This window comes from Acipenser ruthenus, chromosome 25 (assembly GCF_902713425.1).
Source record: "Acipenser ruthenus chromosome 25, fAciRut3.2 maternal haplotype, whole genome shotgun sequence".
Classification (NCBI taxonomy): domain Eukaryota; kingdom Metazoa; phylum Chordata; class Actinopteri; order Acipenseriformes; family Acipenseridae; genus Acipenser; species Acipenser ruthenus.
Genome location: NC_081213.1, coordinates 3,383,156 through 3,408,273, shown reverse-complemented (window position 1 = coordinate 3,408,273; position 25,118 = coordinate 3,383,156). Strand labels below are relative to the sequence as shown.

Below are 25,118 nucleotides of genomic sequence, written 5' to 3'. Positions count from 1 at the left end.
GATTGCTCCAGTAAAAACCCAACTGTATAAATGGGTAATTGTATTTAAAAAAAAAAATAATGTGATATCTGTATAATGTGAAATAATGTGATATCTTGTAACAGTTGTAAGTCGCCCTGGATAAGGGCGTCTGCTAAGAAATTAAAAATAATAAATAATAATTATTATTTTCCCTCTACAATATTTTAATTCTGACGCTTCTTTGACCTTGTCAAATCTAATTGGGGCATTTTTTTTGATGAATATCATGGAGGGGATCTGTAAAATCTGTACAGGCTATCTATCTATCTACCTGTATGAGGTCCTTAATAATGGTATGATGTTAGAGCTATAGGCTGAAGCACATCATAACATCTTGTTGTATTAAATCTTAGAACATGCTGATATCATAAACTTATAATTTGTCTTGGTGTTTTGCAGTACTAGGGTTCTTTGGGGATTGAGTGGGAAACTATTAGAGGCTGGAAATGAACAAATATTGTCATGAGACATGTATAGACCCTCAACAAGAATGCTTTTATTCTATAAATGTATGTACAGTTATTAGGAACCTAACACACCTTAACATTAATAAAATAGTGGATGTTATATTAGGGGATACATTCCTAACAATACATATTTGCATGCTCTGATGCGATCTAGTAGTCGTTAACCTAATGCTTTATTACTATTTACCCCATCATTTTAACCTGTATAACATTGAATGTGTCTGTCCTTTCTGCAGAGAATCCAGAAAGCATTGGACTCTATTTTGTCATCGGGGTGTGCTTCGGCTTGATTTTAACCCTTTGCCTGCTTGTGATCCGGATCTCCTGCAAGCCACGGACCAAGCCACGGGCCGAGCCAGTCCCGGCGAAGAAAGCTCTGAGGGACTTCAGCGAGGAAGAGGAGGACGACGAGAGCGAGGAAGACGAGACTGACGCTCCCAACCCCACCACTGAGATCACCATGGGCAACCACAGCCAGTCGGACGGGACGCTGAGCATGAATGTGTTCACGTCGGCCGAGGAGCTGGAGAGAGCCCAGCGGCTGGAGGAGAGGGAGCGCATCATCAGGGAGATCTGGAGGAATGGGCAGCCCGATATCCTGGGCACTGGCACAGGCACCGTGGGCAGGGTGCAGTACTATTAACTCCTCAAATAGCCTTCACTTGATTTTGCACTGCCTTTAGGCTTAGTGAAGGAGCCAATTTAAAGTGTCATTTTTTGTGACAGTTGTTTGTCAGAAACTAGGATCCAAAGTTGGCTTGTTAGTACGAAGTTCCATGCCAAATAATCGACAATATTGAACGCCTTGAATTTCTGCCTTCAAATGGAAAGCACGTCATACTTTTCTATTGTTTTGTTGCATTTTTCTGTAAGCCTGGCCCATGTTAAGTGCCTCAACGTCAACATCACGTGCAATAAGTAGAACACTCATGTAATCACATTGGAAAGGAATGTATTTTAACAGCTATTTTTTGTATTTTATATGAAGTTCAAAGCACGGTTATATCAGGGCTACTACAGCAGAATATAAAAAAAAATGTTTCTGCGCCTCATCCTACAGGTGCCCATTTCTCCTGATAAGGTTTCAGATTCTTTGGGTGGATACTTTTCTCTTTGTTTTAGATAAGCAAATAACTCACAAGCATCACAATGGAATCCCAGACAGAGGGTTCTGATAGAACCCCCAGTGTTTACAAAAGGTGCAGGGCAATAGACAATAGACCTTTTTCAGTGTTCCCAGGGTTGACTGTGAGGATGGCTTTATTTTGTTTTGGAAGTGCAAAGATAATATCTCAGTTCATCAGCACTGTAACAGACAGTCAGGCTTCAAATAAACAATCCGTTTCCATGAGCCGTGGGGCTTCTGTTCAAACAAACACCAGCTGGGACTTTTAAACTCAACAGACATTCACCCAGATGATATTTCAATGTGTATGCCACAAAAGAAAATGTCACTTGGTCTGTGTAGGACTGGAATGAGATGGAACTTTATATTCACACGCTTACTCAAGAAAAAAAAAAAGAAGAACTTTCTCAAGACTAGAGGGTATTATTAGATACTATTATTAGATGTCTCTGTAATCCTTACAGAAGCTTGCTGCCTTTCACACACAAATTCAAAAATGTTTTCCCAAGTGGCGTAGTCGTGTTTTTGGCTACAGCTTTATTGACCAGTCTGATTCTGTTGTTGGAAGAGCCCAGCTGCACAGTCTGTTGTTATCCCATTAGGTTGTATGTTAAGTATAACATATAGTTTGGGGGTGACCAATAAGTGGCTGATATCTTTACATATCACAATGAAGTAGCTGTAACATTAAACATCTGACATGAGGTTCAATATCTTAGAACAGATCTAAATAGTTTAAAATCACTAAATTATGGAACCTTCCTGGATCAGACACTTGCTTTAACTGGGTTTTAATTGCTCTTAAACGTGGCAGATATGAATACGCCACTGTCTAAACCTTCAACCGTTTAAATGTTGTAACTTTAATTACAAATATACTCTAAAGAGACTCACATACAAAGTCCCCACAGTTTTGACCAATTGAACAGACCCCACTGTTAGTGTTCATAATCTTGGCACACAAAGGGCCTTATTTGAGCATATCATTAACAAAGATACAACCCAAAACTTGAAGTCTGGTCCGAGATCCTAAATAATTGTATTGAATTGCATGCATTGCCTGCATCCAGCCAGTAATCCCCGGTAATTCGTTCTTATTGCTTAATAATTCCCTGACCAATAAATGGTATTGTTCTGTTTTACGTTTCACGAGGGGCTGACTTCAACATCAAATTCATTCCAGATTTTAGGTGACTAATTGTTTTTATTACATTGTTTGATTCAATGATTCAAGCTTTTTATGGTTGCAACAAGAAAGAGATTTTATTTAGTTGGTATTGAAAAAATGGAAAAGAAAACCACAGCATGGATCCTAAAATGTTTTGCAGTCAGGCAATTCTAACAATCCCTAAACTAGCAAATACCAGGGGAGACCATTGCACCTACTGCTTTCATGACATTCAGAATTATGATATGCATCCGTGTTCAAAGTAAACTGCTGTTATGAGAGAAGCTAACACATAGATATACAGTAGATGAGCTTCACTACTATACATTATTGTAGGTGGTATTTTAATGATCAAATATGCCTCCTGTTGACATAATTAGAGAAACCACAACAATTTTGTTCATAAAACGCCTATACTAATAAACATTAAGTACTATACAAGTACTAAGTGGTAAAATAGCAATACCTGTGTACATACAAGTACTATTGTTTAAATAGACTTCCATCTCTCTCAATGTTTATCACTAAACTGGTTACATTCCATGTGTGTTATTGGCAGTCCTGCTAATTCAACGATGACAACATCATCAGCCCCAGAGGTTTGGGAGGGTAGGGGATGGAGGTCACACTGTATGTCATTTGAATCAATATTCTACAGCATACAGTAAGCGTTTGTGCATTTTATCTGTGCCTTACAATATGCCATTATTATGCAGCTAAGATACTGTACCATCATGGGATAATTAATAAAGCATATTGGAATGCAGGTTGGAGTAATGTACTAAAATCAAAATGTATTTTCTACTGCACATATTTCAACATCATGTTGAGCTTGTTGCTTGCAAATACAGTTGTTAATTGTTTTCTCATCTCCTGCAGTTGAAAACAAAACCAGGGTAGTATTTAAAATGAAACAAGCGGCTACTAAATAAAACATTTGTCAGATTGTATTACTGAAGTTTCTTTTTAGTACCTTGCTACCCTTATGACTGAGGGTTTGAAGCTATAAATAAACAAATTAGTAAACTGTTAAATATTACTAATAAAGTTATTTGCATGTCCTACATTTAGGATCCCTGTCAAGCCTCATAAAAGCAATACTGTACAGAGCATGTTCTGTATGTAATTGTTTCATCATTAACTCTAGGCATGAAAGTTTTCAGAATTCTTCACAAAGCACAATTAATACAAAGCAAAGCTGTGTTGGTAAAAGACGCTATGCCCAATCAATAGCTAGAAAGAGTCGGTGATGTTGTTTTTTTTATATAGCTTTTGGGGTGCTATCATGATGTACAATGTATGTCATGCAACTGTGAAAATAAATTGTACTGTTGCTCTCCAGTTCTGCTGAAATTCAGTGTAGAGTTCTAGATTTTAAAGAGAAATAATTAGTCTTAAGACTGCTCAAAATCATCCATTGGGCGGAATATAGTTTGCATAATCAGTGTGTGACAGAGAAAGAGTGAATTAGCAGCGACATATTACTGGCACTGTGATCTAAATATATCGAAATACACCTTCTTCACTCAGCATACACATGTTTTGCATTCCCTGAAAGAAAAGTCTTAATGAAAAGAAACTCTCGAATAGATTTTTAGCAGTCTAAGGACACACTGATGGAAAGCACAGTTGCCTGTTTCTTGTAAGCACAGTTATTTTCCACTGCTTAAATTCAGAAACTTATCTGTAATAGCTGCACATGTTAACTTTCTAGGATCATAATTTATGAAAGGTTGCATCATGCAACACTTTTTACCTAAGAGATGTAAATATTTATATAAATGTGTATTATATCAGTATCACTACCTTTCTAGATTATGTATCGTGGTTCTTGAATATTACAGTAAATCAAGTATGAACTTTTTTTATTCCAAATAAAGAGAAACTTTGTAAAGCCCTTTAACTGGTACTGGTGTTTGTAAATATTTACTAGGAGGTCAAATTCTAAGAAACTAAGGGCCACATTTTCAAAGCGTTTATTCTCAGTTTTGTAACAGTTACATGGAATTGAGTTTGAATTTAAATTCAATTGTGTTAGAGTTCATTACAGACTGGAGGAACACTTGCCCATTGCACAATAATTATTTTGACCTTCATCAGTGTAATTACTATGTAAAAAGCCTTGGACTGGAATTGATTTTCTAGGTCACTGGTTTCACATAAGTAGCAAATCATTATTATATCTAAGAGCAATCGTGTGTTCTTAAAGTTATGGGAATGTGGCCAAGTACACACATCCGGGCATGGGAAAGGTCCATTAAAAGCTTATTCCCTACACGATTGTAAGTAGTCATAAGGGTTTGAACGCTCAAACGTTTGCTGTACTCACACAGAACAATCTCTATAAGTCCAGGCTTGAAGTGTGAGTAAGCCAGTTTGGTTTTACAGTGAATATGACATTTCTTTTTTAAATGGTTTTCTTAAGGTCTCTGGGAGCATTAGGCAAACCTAACAGTTACCATTATCAATGTGTCTCAGGATTGTGTAGAATCTTCCACTCCCACCACAACCCCAATGGAGGTTGCCACAGAAACCAATTCTCTTCCGTTGGGCCTGTAATAACCTATTGACATTCGGGCACCCTTCCTAGTGGTTTTGGTGCTGCAGTTTGCTCAGACTTTATGTCGTATTTGCTAACGTTGTGTTCAAATTTCCTACAGTCAGCAGGGCCTTCTGTTTTCCTTCGGGGGAAGCAGCTGATTGGAAACCTGATTGGAAAAGTTTCCCTTCCAAGTTTCTTCATTTATTTTCCATTTCCCCCTGACAATGTCAATCTCTACTCACTCAGAAACCGGCCAGGCCTTCGGTTCCTGCTAATTTTAGCACATCGGTGGGGTTTCCTATGGCAACCTGACCTGTGCTCCCAAGCATCCTTTATTTCTGACTTCCTGTGTTTTCATTTTAATATTCAAGGCCTCTATCTGGTACAGTACAGCCACGGTTACTATACTGGCATTGTTTGAGTGTTAAATAAAGGATGGTTGTCCCTTCACTTCCAGGAAGGGGTGGCTGAATGGTTATAAAATAACATATTCATAATGTTTTCCAAAACAAAACCTGTTTAAGTCCAAGAACTATGATGGAAATAGTACAAATACACACACTAAAACTGCAATTACAATACAATACAATTCTAGCTGCAGGCAAACTGTAGCAACACTAAAATCCAGAAACCACCCCAAAACATTTTCCATCAACAACATGGCTAGGTAACCCATTCCATCCCCTCACCACTTACGCTGTGACTTCCTCCTCTGTTCTAAGTCTGTCTCCACTTCATTTCAAACGGCTTCTTCTGTTTCTGGTGTTTCTGCTCGTAACGTATTAACTATGGTTTACTTTGTCAACTCCTTTTAAGATTTTAAAGAGTTCAGTTAAGTATTTAAACTAAAAACTAAACAACCTGGCAAAATACTTTACTTCTCAAAATGTTACATCTTACAGTTCAAAAAAAGGTTATTTACCAACTAAATGGCCCGTAAGTGTACAGTGATAATATATTATTGTTATTATTAGTTTATTTAGCAGACGCCTTTATCCAAGGCGACTTACAGAGACTAGGGTGTGTGAACTATGCATCAGCTGCAGAGTAACTTACAACTACGTCTCACCCGAAAGACAGAGAACAAGGAGGTTAAGTGACTTGCTCAGGGTCACACAATGAGTCAGTGGCTGAGGTGGGATTTGAACCAGGGACCTCCAGGTTACAAGCCTTTTTCTTTAACCACTGGACCACACTGCTTCCTCAATATAGATGAATGTGCTGTGCCAGCTGATTGAAGCTGGCTGATGTAGATTGAACGACTCAACCCCTGGTATTGACCCTTAATCCATCACCTCAATTCGCTGGTAAAGTACATGTAGGTGTACAGCTATGGCCAAAAGCTTTGCATCACCCTATAGAATTAACAAATGTTACTTCATAAAGTTGAATGAAACCTGCTGACCAATATTTGAAGCAGAACTCAAGCTGTATGGGATTAATAGCAAAAGGTGAAAATGTAAAACAAAAGGATACATTTGCACAATTCCATGGTTATCCTTTTGGAAAACAACATGCAATTTGTAATTTAGTGTTTAGAACAAGCATAAGCGCACCAGTGTTTGCAAATCCTTATTCCAGCGTGCTTCTGTTTTATGAAGATATTATACCATGCCTACATTTTAGGGACAGGATCTAAAGCACAAAGGCTTGCCCTCACCGACTAATGGCATGCCGACATACAGGAAAAGGGAATCAGTTACATTTTCAGTAATTCTTTAAGGGAGTAAGAGCGTATCTCCAAATAAGGAAAACGTGGGTGTTCTTCAATCACTCTCTATTATGCATATGGCAAACTTTCTGTTCTGACAGTCTTGCTATGGTATTAAAGCTGATGTTCAGAATCATACGTAACCACCACCTGCACTTGCTTTTTCATGGCAGGCCCGGTTCATGGCATGACCAATACTGACCAGGCTCAGCCTTGTTTAGCTTCTGAAGGGGAGTTTATTAATGTTATAAGATTAGGCACCAAGAGAACCGACAGAAAATCCATGAAACAAATTCATTTAAATAGTTAATTCATTTACAGTAAATGAGTCATGCATACGTGACACCAGGAGTTGGATTCAAAATCCAATGAAAATGCCAGCATTTTACTGACATTTGCCGAGGCTCATGTATTGTGCATTGTAGCAATCTTATCCTTTTTATAAAACTTGAACAAATGAATGAAAGCTCACACCAACCGTGTGCGGCTTGCTCTTTTTTAAATGCTCACTTATGTTTCTGTTAAAATGTTTAAAATTACAGAAGGCTAATAGTGAACAATTACTTTAATTTGGGGTTGGGGGAAGTACATTGAGAAGATTTTCAAAAAGTTACTGGTACAAGTCATTTCACAGCTTGCTTCACAAACTGATCCGCATGTGAAACTTGTATCAGATAACAACTATGGGGTTCTGCTGAGAACAGCTTTTAAAAATAGCTCCTTCCCATGGCATTTACAGATGCTAATGCGTCCCAGATGGGTTCCAGATGTTTTCTGCAGAGATGCCAGGAATCCTCAGAGGATTGAGTGTGCATAGAGAGACAATAAACAAGGACACTAACCTCAAGCACAGAGCATTACCCGGTTAGAGGGAGCCAGTGAGGCAGCTGAATCCAGACATGAATCCAGGGGAATGTTCTTATAAAAACGGACAAATGCAAAAGCACTGTTTTTCTGAATAAACCCGTTACCAATTTTTTTTTTTATTCCCACGCTGTTCTATAGAAGAATGATTTCGCAACATTTTTACTGTGCTTTTATTACAGACAAGGTTGTTTTTACTGCCCCCAATAACTGGCCCGTAACTGTCGTATCTCATCTGAATATAGCAGAACTTGGAATTCGTCTTAACAAGCTGGACAGAAACCATTCAATAGTTGTGATCAACGACAGAATGTTCCTATTGCTAAATACATGCAGTGCAGTGCCCTCTCTGAGCCACAAGATGGTACTGGTTGACCTTTTCACTCAGAGAACTTATGTTCATTGCAACATTCTATAGGGGGGGGGGGGGGGGTATATGGTGTACAGTTATTTTTTTATTATTTAAATTATCTAAAATTTGCATTAAAAGTACCCCCCGCCCAATCAGTACTTTGAATATAACCCCTTTGGCGTAGCGGTAGTCTTTTTTTTTTTCTTTTTAAATCAATGCTACCTGTGCGCCCTCTGGAGGTTACTTCCATAAAATGCAAACCATGTAAAATATGTCAGCAACATTTCTTGAGTATTAAACATAGTATTTGTTTACAACAATTCATCACAGATAAATAGCCAATGGTCATTATAATACCTATACACTATAGTGACTAATTCAAGTATAGTTTATACCCTTATAAAAGTTTACCACAGTATTTTTGCAGTTTTGCCATGCTCTGCATTTATCATACTTTACCCTGTTTTTTTCACGTTTATTAATATGCTTTACTATACCTCGCAATTGTTTACAATGCTTACCTAGGCTTTATTAGTTTACTATGCTTTTGATCTGGTAAACTTTTGTAAGTGTAACCACAAAATGATATGGGGAAAATAGTGCATTTCATTTTAGTTTGATATGCAATATTTAATTTAAATAAAAAACCTGATACTTGTTTTTCTACAACACTTTATAGCGAGTTCTATTTGCCACCTTATCAGCACTTTTGTGGCGGTAACTATGGAAACTTCCACAAGGACTACCTCCAACACTCCAGGGAATTTTTAAAAAGGTTAAGGACAACAGATTAACAGACTGATACAGCATGTAAATAAAATGGATTTATTTAATACAAGTAGATTTAGTCAAATAAAAAATGTGAAAAAGGAAACATTCATATGCCTTACCAGCGACTAAAAATGATCATTTCAGGTAGTGTGACACTATTAGCGCCATCAGTTTAGGACAAAGCCTGCAACGTTCTGCAATGCATTTTGTTTGAAAGGCAACTCAGTTGAATAATATTAAATGGCAGTTACAAGCAGATTGTTTTTGGCAAAAGTTCTTTGGACAAAATATGCAACAGTTAACCACTATGAAATAAGAAACCCAGACAGTACAGATATCCCCTACTTTATAGACATTTTAAAACAGGCTGTGTGAACTCTATGGAGTTTGAAAAGTTACACTGCTATAACCTTGTGAAAAAGAAAAAACACCCCATACAAGTATTAGAAAAAATATAGGAAACTTTATGTAGTATAATTATGCATGCAGTGACTAAAGGGGGCATAGAGCCTTATTCACAAAGCTTGAACACACGAGTTATCTAAAGAAAGCAAGTTTTTATAGATATTCGTGACACACAGAAATTGTTCACAGTTGCTGGCATCTAGAACAGTTAATGTCGTGCATACAAATCTTTAATCAAACAGACTTTATAAACAATATTCCTTAAATAATGCATGAGTTAAAGGGTTGTGAATAGGGTCTATGAAGACAGTTCCAACGGGACTTTTCCTTTAAGAGACACATTAATCCTTTCTGTCCTGGCAGGCCCCGAAGATTCCACCTTCTCTAGTCTTGTTCTCATGTCTACTCAATAAAGGAGTTCCTTTTTGAATTATAGATCAATTTTGCAATTCAGAATGCTCTTTCCTTGCTGTACAATTACTGTAAAAAAACACTGACCTCCTCTAATCACTCCCAGCCTCGTCTCACAGTAAACACTGTTTTGTGATGCTCAAACGAAGATGTGTACACAGTACATATATCACAGTATATTAGGAAACGGGTCATCATATTAAAAACAAAAGATGAAGGCCTTTGCCTTCAGTCAGAGACTAAATATACTGTATATTAATAACAAGCATAATACAATTACTATTTGTGATAGTTAACATTATCCCCTATCTAATCTAATCCCATTGATATCAGTTATAACACCGATACAGTAAGCAACATATAATAATCACTTTGTTGCAAAATGTCAGTTCAAAATCTCTCCACCCAGGCGACACAATGATCAGTTCAATGATACGGCCACCGGAGATTCAGTTTCTAGTATCTTTCCCAAAGAAGGAAGTTTGAACATGCAGTCACAGCTGACCGTATTTACTGTGAGGGTCAAAACTTCACAGTGGGGTCTTACAAAGCTGCATCCCCATACTAAAAATACCTGGACATAATAACTTACTGTTCAACATATTAATAGTTAAGCCAGATGAATACGCTCATGGGCTGAGCTATATTGTTGTTTGTCTGTTATAATTGGTTACAGCCATCGTAACAGCTTTACCTTGAGCAGTCTTCTCAGTAAACCTTTCCAAGTTTGTCAGTAAAAAAAAGCTTAACTACATGGCTGTGTTAATAAGAAACAGTAATACGGCAGCATTCTCCAGGACATTAAGGCGTTTGCCACAAATTTGTAACAAGTGTTAATGTTGGTTGACAGATTTCCTTAGCATTTCCACTTCCTCCTGTCAATACAAAACCGATATAAGCAAGTGAGACGAATCACTGACCTCTTTCATTATATGGTGTTAGTATTTAATGACGTCATTCAGAGGGTCAATCATAGTCGTATTTGTTATTAAAGTACACAGTATTGTCTTTCAGGTTTCCTTACTTGTACAGTACATGGTCAAGATTCAAGTCCAGAAATTAGAGATGCAGTCTCCATTGCAATGGTTAATAATGAGGCCTACAAACTTGAGTGGATGAGTGAAACCCACTTTCACAGTTATTCTCAGCCTCGAAGAAACAGGTTGCTAAGGCAACAGCCTTTTCCTAACCTATTTCAACACTTTGAGCTTTAAACCGACTGCAGAAGGAAACAGTGATAAGGGCGAGATATTGCAACATGCTTGAGATTTTCTACCTCAGAGTCACAAACACAACACTCCTGACCTGCACAGTCGATTCAGATAATGTACAAAGAACAAGAAAGATAGATTGCTAAATTTATCACTGTTTAAATATTCTGGCAAAACATGAAAATGATGCAGCTGTGGAGTCCTTCCTTGGGTGTTCAAAGACCAGCAGCCTGCAGACTAATTATGTGAACACCGCTGGTTCTAAACTCATTGCTTTATTAAATGACTATACATTTTAACTGCTTTACAAAAACACAATCAAATGCTTTACCTGCAGTGCCATGCGCTTTGCTGCTTCTGCCTTCATTTCTTTTTTCAAATCCTCTATGTCCCTCCTGGAAAAACACACAGTATAAAATACAGTAAGAAAAGAATGCGTTTCCAAGCAATTGTTTTAGGAAACTTCATTTTAAGACATTCTACAAGTAGCTCTTTGAAAGGGAAAATGTTAATGAACTGCAGTGACAAAATAAGATGTGTAGAAACTGATTTACATTGCAGTTATATACAGGGTGATTGGAAAGAGAGTTTACCACATCAATGCACCTTATCATACTTTCTAATCACCATGTACATATGTAATACAATACTTTTAAAAACATTCTAAATCCACTGCATGCAGGAATATGCCATTAGAATGCTCCATATCCTATTGCGCCTTTGTATACAACACATTTCTCTATGACCGTTGGTTTTGAAAAGCACTTACACATGTTGGTTCTTTAGCAACGCCAGTCCTAAGCTGAGTTCCCTGATTTCAGCCTTGAGCTCCTCTATATTTTCATGCGTCTCTTGCTCAGCCTTGGGTTTGGTCTCTGGTATGCTCTGTGATGGAATTGCTTTTAACGGGGAAGTGACTCTCGGAAAATGGGAGGCAGCGTGGTCGTTCTTTGGTGTTACTGGTGAGAGCAAAGGCTTTTCCACAGTCTAATGAATGAAAAGCAAAACACACATTTGATAAGGGTTCATTTTAGCCCTTGTCGAGAAAGAAGTCCAGGTTTCAGCCACAGTTTAAAAAATAAATAATATTATTTTATTGGCAAGATTAAGTTTTCACTTAAAAAAAAAAAAAAAACATGCTATCTTCCTAACACCTTTCTCAGCAAGGCACAGGAAACACAAACAAGCATGCTATCGTCCTAGCACCTGTCTCAGCAAGGCTCAGCAAACACAAACAACTGCATGCTCTCACCCCACTTTTGTGGCGCGCTCTCATAGCTTTTATACTATGACCAATCAGTCTAACGAGTAACTAGTGCTGCCTGTGCAAATTTACCAATTAGCCAACTGAGTTTCCTAAAGACCTAATCCTTGTGATTTTACCATGGAAACTTAACCTTCTTGTGCCAGGATTCCTGCACCAGGCCAGGCTTGTTAAGCCAATTAAGCCCACAAGCTTGCAGAGAGAGACATGGGGGGGAAAAGCAACAGAAATTAACATCATACACACAAGGGACAGGGTTCTTTACCTGTACCTTTTTTTTAAGTTTGTAAGTTTGTGCAAATATTAAACATGCTTAACGACCCCCTAAAAAGGTATTGCAAAAGGGAACAAAAATGACTGATGTTTATCTTTGTGTTTTAGCAAATTAGGTTTCTTTCTCACTTCGAGTTATTCAGTTCTCTACAGTATTAGCTTCACTGGTGCTCTGAATAGAGCCGGGGAACTTCCTTCTCTATTCTTTCAAACCATGCTCTTATTCTCAGTTCAGATATTTTATTTTCTGGTAAATTGATCAAATTGGTGCAATGACAAACATTCACAGGCATATCTATTTCAACAACAAACTTTGCGTAACTCATCTGGGACATCATCAATAGGCAACAAACTATTGGGAAAATTCACGATAGCCTTTTAAAAAAAAGGGAACTAATAAGATAATTAATGCAATTTTGATCTCAGTATTCATGTTTGGGGAATTCTTTGTGCATTATCACATAACAACATATATGATGGTTATAGAACACCTTACAAAATTTTGACAAGGTTTTTCAAAAAAGCAGTATAATTATTAGCAGTATAATGCAATGTATAATTTAAAACCGTACTTCTAAAATAATTGTGTTCTCATAATTTCTTAGTTAAAATTAGGAACTGCAGTTGACATAATAGTGCTTGAGCTAGCTTAATTTTAGCACTCTACTGTACTTATCCAGTTCCTTCTTACAGTACTTGCTAAACAATTCAAAAGAACTGACTGTTAAACTGTTAACAAATTATTGATATTCATAGGCACCAGAACAGCTACCCTCGCAGGAGTTCCTCAGCCATTCTTCCTGTGTGTTCTCTGCCTTACCCTTGCTTTGAAACACTCAGCACTTACTGTTTTATTAATAACCAGGTGAGACGGGGGTCTTCTTCCCTGATGTTTGGCTCTGTTGGCAGTGGGGTGGCTAAGCTTGTCTGAAGAGACGGCTACATCTTCAATATGAATTGAATCTAGATTGAAAACAGACAGTGGGCTTCAGCACAGCCAGCTTCCTTCAAAGCTCAGCAGAACTATTCAAGTTAACTCTCTGGTAGGATTTGACCCTTACTGTCAGATCTCATCGATAAGGAGTTAAAATACATGCAGCTTACTGTAGGTGGCCTAGTGGTTTGGTTTGGGGTTTTGAGACAATAGGCCTCAGACTGTAAACCACTGCAGAAGGAATGCAATGAATTCAGTCCTGTAGCTCTGAGCAAGTGGGTCTGAGCAAACATGTACTAATGTTTGATCTGTCTAATCTAATCAATAACAATGTCACTGATTTCTTGAGAGCTACTTATTAATATACAATTGTATTTGAACGAAGAAAACAGTAAAACACATACTGATATTAAACCCAAAACCTACAGTCACATTTATTCCAAGTTCTGAACAAGGTAAATTGTAATAAAACATGTTCACTAACATAGAGCAGCTGTTGGATGCATCATTAATGTACTTCGTGTGTATGCTTTATGAATTAAATAATAGAGAAATTTGACCTAAAATAAAGTTACAAAGTGTACAGACTATAGTTTACTCTTACCTGTCTCCTTTGCCTTCTCTTTTACCATCTCTGTAGGTTTGGGTGATAATGGGGCGATCTCTCCATTTGTTCTAGGTATGAACGTATGGGAAGACAATTTATTGATACGTATTTCCACATATGTTTCCCACATAAGTTGATATGCAATAAATGTATCCATTATGTATCCATTCATTCACCATACTTAATTTAAACATAAAACGCAGCAATTCATAAAATAACCCACACCACAGTAAATAATATAATACACATCTTAAAATTGCTACCTTATCTTTAGTTACTGACATTATACATTTTTATACGATGTAAATTATTATAATGTACGGTGCTGTTGAAAAGACTTTTGAATTAAACAGAATAATATCTGTATGCAAATTACGTGGGCATTTATCACGATTTAGAAATGGAAAAAGTTTGAAACCTGAATAAGCTGCATCCTGTTTTTGAGCAGATAGCAGTTTGCAAATTTCTTGCTCATGAGCAGCCGGCAAACAGGTACAAAAAGCAGTAGACAGTGTTATCACAGTTCATATCATAGACACGTAAGGTGCAAACCTCAGGCTTTTTACTAAGAAAGTGTTTCAGCAAACAACAATCTTAAAGCATGAATTATTTTATTAGACCTGGAATTACGTATTAAGGCAATTGTTGTTTTACCCTAAAGATTTCCATGGGTGTCCAGGGTTTTAATGACTCTCCTTACATCATCTTTAAATAAGTACCAAATATCAAAACAAACAAAAACTGTGGTCAAGGTAATTTAATAATAAAGTATAGCTATGTGAGCTCAAATAAAACAAATGCAAAAATCAATTCAGGTCCGAACACGTTAGTGACGAAGGAGCTTTATCTAAAGTCACGTTGATGTTGAGAACATATATTGATTTAAAAGCGATGCAAGATTTTTTTTTGTTTCTTACAAATTATTAAGAAGGAGAAGAAAAAAATATTGTCTGCAAAAAAAGTTTACTTTTGAACTCTTCTTAAACAGTGTGGTGTAGACCTAGACCTAACGGACGGGCCTTTCCGCTCTTTGATGTTTCAGCTGGTGTTTGTTAAACACTCACTTGCTTGGCAGGTTTTTGACAGGCTTGTTCTTTACTGGTGGTGGCACTTTCTTCAGAGGAGGGAGGAGCTGCTTGGAGGAAGGATCACTCCTCAGGTCCTTTCTCTCATCTGTAAAGAATACACCTTCAGTAGCAAATGATGTGAGAGGCATTTGAAATAGTTCCAAGTCATATTGAAAGAGGAACCTGTACTTTTTACAGATGAGTTTTTAATTATGTGTTATATGCGGTATACTTTGTAAATAAAAAGAAAACCATAGATACAACCGGTTCTACTGTATTTATGTGTGCAACGTTTTTAAATGCACCCTCTTTCCACATCTCGACAATGTTATTATTTTATAATATAAGAGTCTGTAATTCAAATCCAATTATGAACAAGCACACAGAATGATATGCTGTTACATTCAAATAAAGTAATGAAGAAACATAAATAATCCTTATACGAACATTAATTAATCATGAATAATCACACATTTTAAACTACAACCAATACGAGTATGTATTGAATGTGTCCTGAATTGATGCTTACTTCAAAAGGAAAAGTGTTCTTGATATTGAAATTACTGTCACACATTACCAAAAACGCTGCCACTGAAGCTTCCTGTCGCACATATTTGGATTAAACTACTGATAAAAAAACATTTTAAAGAAATAGAAACATAATTCTGCCACAGATGGAACCCTAAAGGGCAATGTATTTACTTGTAAATATCCAGCAAACATTTTCTTACCTTTTAAAAGGTCTGCCTCAGGCCTGCTATGGTCAGAACAGTTCTTGATGTCCATTGCTGGCACTCCTGGTTTAGACACTAAAAAAACGTAAGTGAAGATTGTTCAGTCTGTACTTGTACAAATATCTAAATACAGCATTCTGATTGAAAAAGAAAAAGAGTCCAATAAATATGTATTTAAAAAAAAAAAAAAAAACACTGTAGGGAGAACCATGACAAAGTTATCATGTTCACGCTTTTCACCCCTCTACTGCTATTTTACATTATTCCAATGCACATTTTATTTGATGACTGTAGTTTCTTTTTCCATTTGTGTTACCACAGCCTCTGGAGCAGGGGAATACCATGTGGGGAATCCTGGTAATTTGTGGTTGAAGTAGACAACAGCCATGCTGCTCTACAGGGTTTTGGTCTTAACTTGTTTCTCTTAACTTGGAGTTGATGGACTCCCCACCAATGTCATACAGACTGTATATAGAGTGAAACCTCCACGTGGTCCGAAAAATCAAGTCCTGCTGAATTAGGAAGCCCTCCACTCATTCCACAGTGCTCTCAAATGCAGGCACAGCACCCGTAAAGAAGTGCTGGTTCTTCGTTCTACGAGAAGGCGATGCCCCATCTTGTAGTGCGGTCACTTGTAGCTGCTGCTAGATGGTCTGCAGCTTTGTGTGAAGCTGGTATTTTTATGATTGGTTACTTACGGAATCCACTCACACTCAGAAAGTATGAAAACATTAAAGGTAGAAATAAAATATCTGTAAGTCTTCACCTGCAGCTGGTAAAACTCTAATCCAGAGAATAGTGAAACAACTTCTTCAGAAAACCGATCGGCTGCTTTCTTTATTGGTATTAGTTCTCCAGTTATTTTTAATTTTCAACTTCCTGCTGCGGTCTATCAGCTTTTGTTATGCAAATTTAATTCCAGAAAAATATATTTTCTGAATCTTTTTCTCTGGTGGCTTCTGGGGCTAACGCGATCTGGGTTTAAAGTGATCTGAACAAACCAACATCAAATTGCTCTGATAAACAAAACAACGTACATAACTTAAAATAAATAAATAAATAAATAAAAACTTTTGTTTTTAAAACCACGTCCATGTTTACTGACTGATAAAAGAGAGGTGCGTTCATGAGCGAACATGCTACATCGAAGGCAGACTTTGTCGCTGAACTTCCGAGCAAAATATTATTTAATAACTGCTATCTTGATGAAAGTAAAATCTATCATTCAAAAGTACTTTCTTAAGAGAGTGCAGGGCAACACATAAACATGTATTTTATATTACAAGCTCAGCTCAGTGTTCACTCAAGTGTGAAATAAATAAACCAATAAAATAATCATAAGAAGGACTCCTACCTTTTAAATATTGATCTGCTATAGGAAGTATACACAGTCATATATATTCTGCAGCATCAATGGAGATGACAAGCACTTATATTACTGTGAGAGTCAAAAACAGTTGCTTGCTTGTTAAGCGTTATGCTGAAATGGTTGCACTGAGGTTTCATATCCTAAAGCCACAGGCTGTTAAATTTTGTCAGGCCCCAGACTACTTCAGCTCAATCACATAACTGTGGTTATCACCCCGAGACAAAAGCAAATACTGAAAAAAAAGATCATTTAATTGTCATCAGACTTCCTTAGAGGTATATGAAATATAATCCAATGAGTATAATGCTGAAAGTATGCTGTGCAGTCCGTTCTTTTGCAGCAGTGTACAGTACCTACACCATGCCTCAGTTGAAGTACACAATGGGATGACACTTTGAACAGAATAGCACTGTTTTCTTTTCAGTCTGGTGTGAGTTAAGTGCCTCTAAAAACTTTCCTGTGAGTCATACCTTTTTGTAAAGTTAGGAAACTACCCCTGGAATATGTCCCACATCTGAAGCTTAGACTACGGGGATTTCCATTGTAGAACAGAGGTTGAGAACTGTGTCAACGTCTTAGAAAAAGGTTTAAGCAAAAATACGTCTCAAGGAAATACCTTCAAGTGGCATTTTAAAGTCTGAATTATTAAGCAAACTCTAACCAAAAGACTTCTCGTCTGCCTTAAAATAAACCTTTCTAGATTTCATTGTTTTGACACTTTCTAGCTTCAAATGCATTGTTTTGACCTTTTCCGTATCTTTTTCCAATGTTTACACCTATTCCAAGTGGTTTCGTTACATAAATAACAATACAGTAGCATCTGAAGCTACTTACACTTATCCTACAGTGTGTCCAGTTCTTACCTGAACTCTTGTCAAGCATTCTTCTAAGAGGCCTGTCAGTGTTCTCCAGCTGTGAAAAGATCACATTAAACACAGTCATTACAAACACTGCAATCCCCTTTCGCTCCACAAGTTGTAATTCCAGATACACGTCATGACATTTCACTTGATCTGTGTGTGAGTAAAAATAGAAGTACAACATTGTAATAATAGGGAAGTGATGAACATCTTTGTGCAATGCAGCTACCTTTACACAAGGGCTAGGTGAACTTGATATTCTAATAAAGAGTGAGATATATATACATTTTACTTATCTATCTCCCAATAAATGAAAAATTGACATACAAGCCTATACTAACTGTTTTACTCACCATCAAACACGCTGTAGGGAGAACCATGACAAAGTTATCAGGAAAGAAGCCATGTTTGCCATTAAGCTCTCCCTCCCACCAGCCCTCGTCGCCTGTGTCCTGCAAAGCAACAAGTATGTTTGTAACATAATCTTCTGCATCAGCTGTACATTCCTACCACCATGATCACCTACATTCACAGTATCTTTGTAAAAATGGAAGCATGACATACGTGCATACATACATACATACATACATACACACACAGATGGACAGACACCTGCTTATATCCTCAGATGCAGGTATTCTCAATAATTCTGCTGAAGAACGTCTTCAGTGCCACTGCAGTTGGATAAGCGGTTCTCTTGTAAAACTAAAGTTCTGTACTTGGTGTTTTATAACAGCCCCATACTTGGTTAGATACATCTAATCCCAATTTCCATCCCCTACTTCTATTTGCTAAAGAGGACATGCTTTACATCCTGTAATAAAGACTTACCTTATTGATTATTACCACAACATCCCCTTTCTTCAGGTCCAGTTCATCTTCAGCAGTGGCAGTGTAATCGAACATAACCTTACAGCGTTCGTTGTCTGAAATGAACACAGGCTGTAGTACTGCATACTCGTAGCATTGCATTTAATATCTGGCATTTCATATTTGGATTCAATTTACCAAATAACCATTTTGTTCCCCGTTTAGAAACCAGACTTTGGAGATAAAAAATTATCATCAAATTCTGGTTTAAACTTTTACATTCTAGTGCTATTTGGTATGTGGTAAGAATACAAAAGTATATGTTTTAGCATACATCTAAGACAATGCAAAAAGATCAATTACTATACAACACTGGAGAAAAGGAGGCTAGGATCTAGATTTCAGGAAAAATACAAAAGCTGCAGTCAAAATTGGCTCCATGGTTGAATGTATGACATTAGAATACAGATTTCTACCTTGGTTTATGTCAAGCCTCTGGCCTGCCCCACATGTGTGTTGCAATTGTGGTTGCTAAGGAAGAAAAACAAAATGTATATTTACAGTTTTCAAAGATATACAACATTTACCTTTATCGTGTTGTGTGGTAGGGCTTCTGTTTTGTTTGAAAGATAAATCACATCAGCGATGTATCCGTCAAGCATGCTACAAATAGCTCATTCAAAATGGAAAGGCATAATCTGATGCATTTGAAGTCTACTAACTGGTAGTAAAGGTCGTTTCAGGGGTGATTTTAAGGTTTTTATAGTCAGCAAGCGATATGAAAAACACCTTAGTTAAATTACCATCAATTAAATAGCATACCTTACAGAACTTGACAGGAAAGATAGCAAACTCAGGATATAACATTATAATAAAATACTTCTTTATATGCACTATGCAATATTTAACAAATGTATACATGGGGTTAAACCCATTTTTATATATTACACATTTTTTTAATATATATTTTTGACATTTTAAAACAGTTTGTGTGAACTCTATGGAGTTTGAGAAGCTGCCCTGCCATAACTATGAGATAAAAAAACAAACAAAACATATACAGTATCTATTATAATATATATGCAATTGTGCACACAGCGGCTAAAGGGGATATAAATCAAGATTCAAATGTTAAATCGTTATTTCAAACTTTTGTGTTATTTTATTAATAATACATTATTAAACATTTACCTTTTCCAGCTCTTTAGTGAACAATGCTTCTGACAGCTTTGGTCTTTGTTTTACAGCAGAGCTGTTCGGCACGTCAGTAGTTTCTAAATCCAACAACATTAATACACAAGTTAAATCTCTGAGCAATGGACTGAGTGTGAATGACCAGTAACAGCTGCATGCTGGGATTGCTGCTATGTTACATGTCACAGCTATCATCAGCAACAGTGCAAACGTAGCTTTACCTGGAATCTCCTTGACAAAGTTGGACGGGAAAGCCCCTATTTTGCCATTTTTGTTACCCAGCCACCAGCCATCTTCTATCTGTTTTAGGACAGAACAAAAAAAAACACACATTGAAGGTAGTTTTTACTTACCTTAAACATGAAAAAACACTGATTTACCCCTTTAAACTGACATAGGGGTGTATTATTAAAGTGCTTGCTATAGTCTTTGACTTACTCTTGTTTATGTTTCAACTGCTTGTTTTTTTTTTGAAGATTATTATTATACAGACAGTACGTCACTTTTCTTTTTACAGCGAGTTCACTTCCTCATCCCTGCTGCACATGGCGTTGCCAATGCTGTTTCAAAACACACATTCACATTCAGATCTACGTTATAAATGTTGAATGTCACACTGCATAGTTTCATTTTGTGAACAGTTTGTTTTCTGAAATATTAAGAAGTGTGACATACTGTATATACCTAGAGTAGGAGTGACAATGTGTTTGACTTAATCCTACCAGCTTATTTGGAACTGCAATTGACATACTGCCAAAGCTGTTTCAAAACCTTCCTTCTCATTCATATATTTAATGTTACAATGTATAGCTTCATTTGATAAGCAGCCTTTGTTTTCTGAAATAATGCATACGTCTTACCTCCTTTATAAATTCTATAATTTCCCCTTCTTTCAATTCAAGTTCGTCCTTGTCCAGAGGAGAATAGGCGAAGGCCACTTCACAGAGGGTCTGTTTTTTCTTCAGTGTTTTACCTGCAAAGACACAAAGCATTAACATGAAACAATCAGCCGGTATCACACAGCATGGTATGTGAGCAGTCTTGGCAACATTTCTGCCATGACATTTAACTCAATGCCTCTTCATCAGTTAAGATAGGCTGCTGTCTCAATAAAGAGGTCTAAAAGATATGACCTTCACAGAAAACCATGAACAGCAACAGCGGACATACCGCCATCCTCTATCAAGCTTTCATCTCTTTCCCAGCAGCACAAAAACATTACATATACGTAGTAAACCATGTACACCTCCGAAACGACAACTGGTCAGAGTAAAAGAAGCGAGAGAGACAGCCTTCACAGTGGACTTTTTTCTTTCTTATCTCCCCACTTCCTGTACCAAACAGCTAGCTTGCTTACTTCTGTGCTTGCAGTTCTTTCCTTGGTGAATTGTAGTAATTTGCAATTCTTTACAAGGCCCCCTAACTTGGTTATGAATTCTTTTTTTTTTCCCATTATGAAAGAGTTGCTGAAGAATGTCAATTTACCTCCACAGGAATGTGTTGTATGTGTTATACTGTATGTGTTATACAGTCTTGTCATTTGATTTAAGGTTTATTTTTTTTTTATTTTATTTTTTTTTACAGGAATAATTACTCAGAATTCCAACAACAGTGCAAAAACGGGTACTGTAAACAAGCTGTAGTCTTTACTTTAAAGACCCATTCACCCCATTTGGTAAACATTGCAAGGATTTGTTTCTTAGACTAAACAGGCCAAGTCATGCCTGGAGCCTGGAGTTTTAGCTGGAGTTGGTATTTAGTCAAGCCCACTCAAGTGTGTAGCAACTCTCAAACACTAAAGGTGCAAAAAAAGTGCTAGTATTATCTAACCAGAGAAAGGGAATGTACCTCAAAACTGGAGCCTGTGACAAGTGTGAATGATGTATTTAAATGAGTCGACAGGATCATCCTCTTGTTTAGCTTTCACAAGCAGGTTTAAATATCCCTCACTTCCTGTTCCTGAGGACACTATTAGAAGTCAATTGGCCGAACTACCTTGCAGGGAATTATCTGTTTTCATACTCTTTTGCTATGGTGGCCTCAACGTAAACACATTTTAAATTGTGAAAAATCAAATAAATGTGCAAGCAATTATAAGTATTCCAAAACTGAAAATACATAAATAAAACAAATGTATTGAAATACATCATTCATACTTTTTAAGGACCCTACACCACCTTGAGACAAAAAAAGAAATAGTGAAGTGAATATATGGTACGTTTACACAACACAGGGGAGAAGAAAATCAGGGCTGATGTATTGTTTGTGTTACGACATGGACGGTGGAAACCTCAACCACTTCCTTAAAAGACTGAAACTGCATGTGTTTGTTTTTTTTATTCTCTTTTGATAAGTGCAGAGGAAGATAAGAGAAAAATAAAAACACACAGCTCTTTTGTGTTTAATGCTTGCCATTAGACTTGGCAAAGCTGCTACGGCTTCTATTTTTATCCTATCGGTTGTTTACTGTCAACATGTGTATGACACAACTAATTTAAAACGTTATAAAATATGCCTGTACTTTCTTAGACTTTGTTCTTACTAACCAGGAGTAATAGCAATTGTGTACAATAAATAAAAAACACATTGTCATGTCCCATAAGAATCAATGATCCTTTAAAATTGTATAAAGTGTACAATAAGTCTAAACACCAAGGAATTATCTTATGTTTTATTGTGTGTGGAATAAATACTTATTTAATTAATATGCAATCCCTTATAAAAGTTACCATGGTATTGTTACATGGGTTTTTTTTGCAATTTTACCATGATTTTCCCCATGGTTATATGATATTTACCATAGTTTACTCTGGTTTGCCATATTTATTAATCTGCTTTACCATGCCTCACTGTTCTTTACAAGGCTAACTGTATGTATGCTTTCATTATGCTTTATCACACTTTGCTGCGCTTTTACTACGGGGAACTTTTATAAGGGATTTATTGAAGTTATTAAAAAAACAGTCAATAGCTGTCATAGTGGTGCTTGTGTGTATCCACCATTAAACTGTGTGTGCTTATATTACATATGTATGTTGGGTATGTTTATTAAGACTTAAGGTCTCCCACACACATTAAAACAATAACAGTTTATTAACATGTACTTGAATTTTAAGTCGTTCATAATTCCATACATACCAAATAACTTTTAAGCTAAGCAATAACATTGTAAGCAGACTTAAGCATGATTATTAGACACTGCGGCTTTAAATATTCAAGAGCCTGCAGGTCTGGTGTTGTAGTTTTGCAATGTAAAGGTTATGAGTCTGCCCCTTGTTCTGTAAGCTTTGAAGAAGGTGTTTTAACTGCAGAATTAGTACACCTACAGTGCCTTGCGAAAGTATTCGGCCCCCTTGAACTTTGCGACCCTTGAACTTTGCGACCTTTTGCCACATTTCAGGCTTCAAACATAAAGATATGAAACTGTAATTTTTTGTGAAGAATCAACAACAAGTGGGACACAATCATGAAGTGGAACGAAATGTATTGGATATTTCAAACTTTTTTAACAAATAAAAAACTGAAAAATTGGGCGTGCAAAATTATTCAGCCCCCTTAAGTTAATACTTTGTAGCGCCACCTTTTGCTGCGATTACAGCTGTAAGTCGCTTGGGGTATGTCTCTATCAGTTTTGCACATCGAGAGACTGACATTTTTGCCCATTCCTCATTGCAAAACAGCTCGAGCTCAGTGAGGTTGGATGGAGAGCATTTGTGAACAGCAGTTTTCAGTTCTTTCCACAGATTCTCGATTGGATTCAGGTCTGGACTTTGACTTGGCCATTCTAACACCTGGATATGTTTATTTGTGAACCATTCCATTGTAGATTTTGCTTTATGTTTTGGATCATTGTCTTGTTGGAAGACAAATCTCCGTCCCAGTCTCAGGTCTTTTGCAGACTCCATCAGGTTTTCTTCCAGAATGGTCCTGTATTTGGCTCCATCCATCTTCCCATCAATTTTAACCATCTTCCCTGTCCCTGCTGAAGAAAAGCAGGCCCAAACCATGATGCTGCCACCACCATGTTTGACAGTGGGGATGGTGTGTTCAGGGTGATGAGCTGTGTTGCTTTTACGCCAAACATAACGTTTTGCATTGTTGCCAAAAAGTTCGATTTTGGTTTCATCTGACCAGAGCACCTTCTTCCACATGTTTGGTGTGTCTCCCAGGTGGCGTGTGGCAAACTGTAAACGACACTTTTTATGGATATCTTTAAGAAATGGCTTTCTTCTTGCCACTCTTCCATAAAGGCCAGATTTGTGCAGTATACGACTGATTGTTGTCCTATGGACAGAGTCTCCCACCTCAGCTGTAGATCTCTGCAGTTCATCCAGAGTGATCATGGGCCTCTTGGCTGCATCTCTGATCAGTCTTCTCCTTGTATGAGCTGAAAGTTTAGAGGGACGGCCAGGTCTTGGTAGATTTGCAGTGGTCTGATACTCCTTCCATTTCAATATTATCGCTTGCACAGTGCTCCTTGGGATGTTTAAAGCTTGGGAAATCTTTTTGTATCCAAATCCGGCTTTAAACTTCTCCACAACAGTATCTCGGACCTGCCTGGTGTGTTCCTTGTTCTTCATGATGCTCTCTGCGCTTTAAACGGACCTCTGAGACTATCACAGTGCAGGTGCATTTATACGGAGACTTGATTACACACAGGTGGATTCTATTTATCATCATTAGTCATTTAGGTCAACATTGGATCATTCAGAGATCCTCACTGAACTTCTGGAGAGAGTTTGCTGCACTGAAAGTAAAGGGGCTGAATAATTTTGCACGCCCAATTTTTCAGTTTTTTATTTGTTAAAAAAGTTTGAAATATCCAATACATTTCGTTCCACTTCATGATTGTGTCCCACTTGTTGTTGATTCTTCACAAAAAATTACAGTTTCATATCTTTATGTTTGAAGCCTGAAATGTGGCAAAAGGTCGCAAAGTTCAAGGGGGCCGAATACT

General features: G+C 37.1%; 2 protein-coding genes across 9 annotated transcripts in view; one reads left to right on the top strand and one right to left on the bottom strand.

Moving 5' to 3' along the window:
• LOC117413333 (protein eva-1 homolog B-like) overlaps positions 1 to 4,685 on the top strand; it is a 28,439-nt gene extending 23,754 nt beyond the window's left edge. For all 6 annotated transcript variants that reach the window (XM_058999489.1, XM_058999490.1, XM_058999488.1 and 3 more), the window contains one exon: positions 725 to 4,685. In XM_058999489.1, the coding sequence (XP_058855472.1) occupies positions 725 to 1,131 (407 nt within the window). In that variant the 3' untranslated portion in view covers positions 1,132 to 4,685. The remainder of the gene's footprint in view (positions 1 to 724) is intronic.
• Positions 1 to 25,118, bottom strand: part of LOC117413670 (CD2-associated protein-like) — a 66,876-nt gene that overhangs the window by 37,368 nt on the left and 4,390 nt on the right. The window contains exons 1-15 of one of the 3 annotated variants that reach the window (XM_034022909.3): positions 21,332 to 21,557; positions 21,022 to 21,134; positions 20,383 to 20,461; positions 20,159 to 20,241; positions 19,444 to 19,498; positions 18,989 to 19,083; positions 18,511 to 18,609; positions 18,161 to 18,209; positions 15,926 to 16,003; positions 15,192 to 15,300; positions 14,125 to 14,195; positions 13,434 to 13,549; positions 11,819 to 12,036; positions 11,381 to 11,444; positions 9,063 to 10,713 (exon numbers count right to left, since the gene is read on the bottom strand). In XM_034022909.3, the coding sequence (XP_033878800.1) occupies positions 10,672 to 10,713; positions 11,381 to 11,444; positions 11,819 to 12,036; positions 13,434 to 13,549; positions 14,125 to 14,195; positions 15,192 to 15,300; positions 15,926 to 16,003; positions 18,161 to 18,209; positions 18,511 to 18,609; positions 18,989 to 19,083; positions 19,444 to 19,498; positions 20,159 to 20,241; positions 20,383 to 20,461; positions 21,022 to 21,134; positions 21,332 to 21,401 (1,341 nt within the window). In that variant the 5' untranslated portion in view covers positions 21,402 to 21,557 and the 3' untranslated portion in view covers positions 9,063 to 10,671. Of the gene's footprint in view, positions 1 to 9,062; positions 10,714 to 11,380; positions 11,445 to 11,818; positions 12,037 to 13,433; positions 13,550 to 14,124; positions 14,196 to 15,191; positions 15,301 to 15,925; positions 16,004 to 18,160; positions 18,210 to 18,510; positions 18,610 to 18,988; positions 19,084 to 19,443; positions 19,499 to 20,158; positions 20,242 to 20,382; positions 20,462 to 21,021; positions 21,135 to 21,331; positions 21,558 to 25,118 lie in introns of those variants that run through there. The other 2 variants (XM_034022908.3, XM_058999484.1) reach the window with 2 other exon arrangements.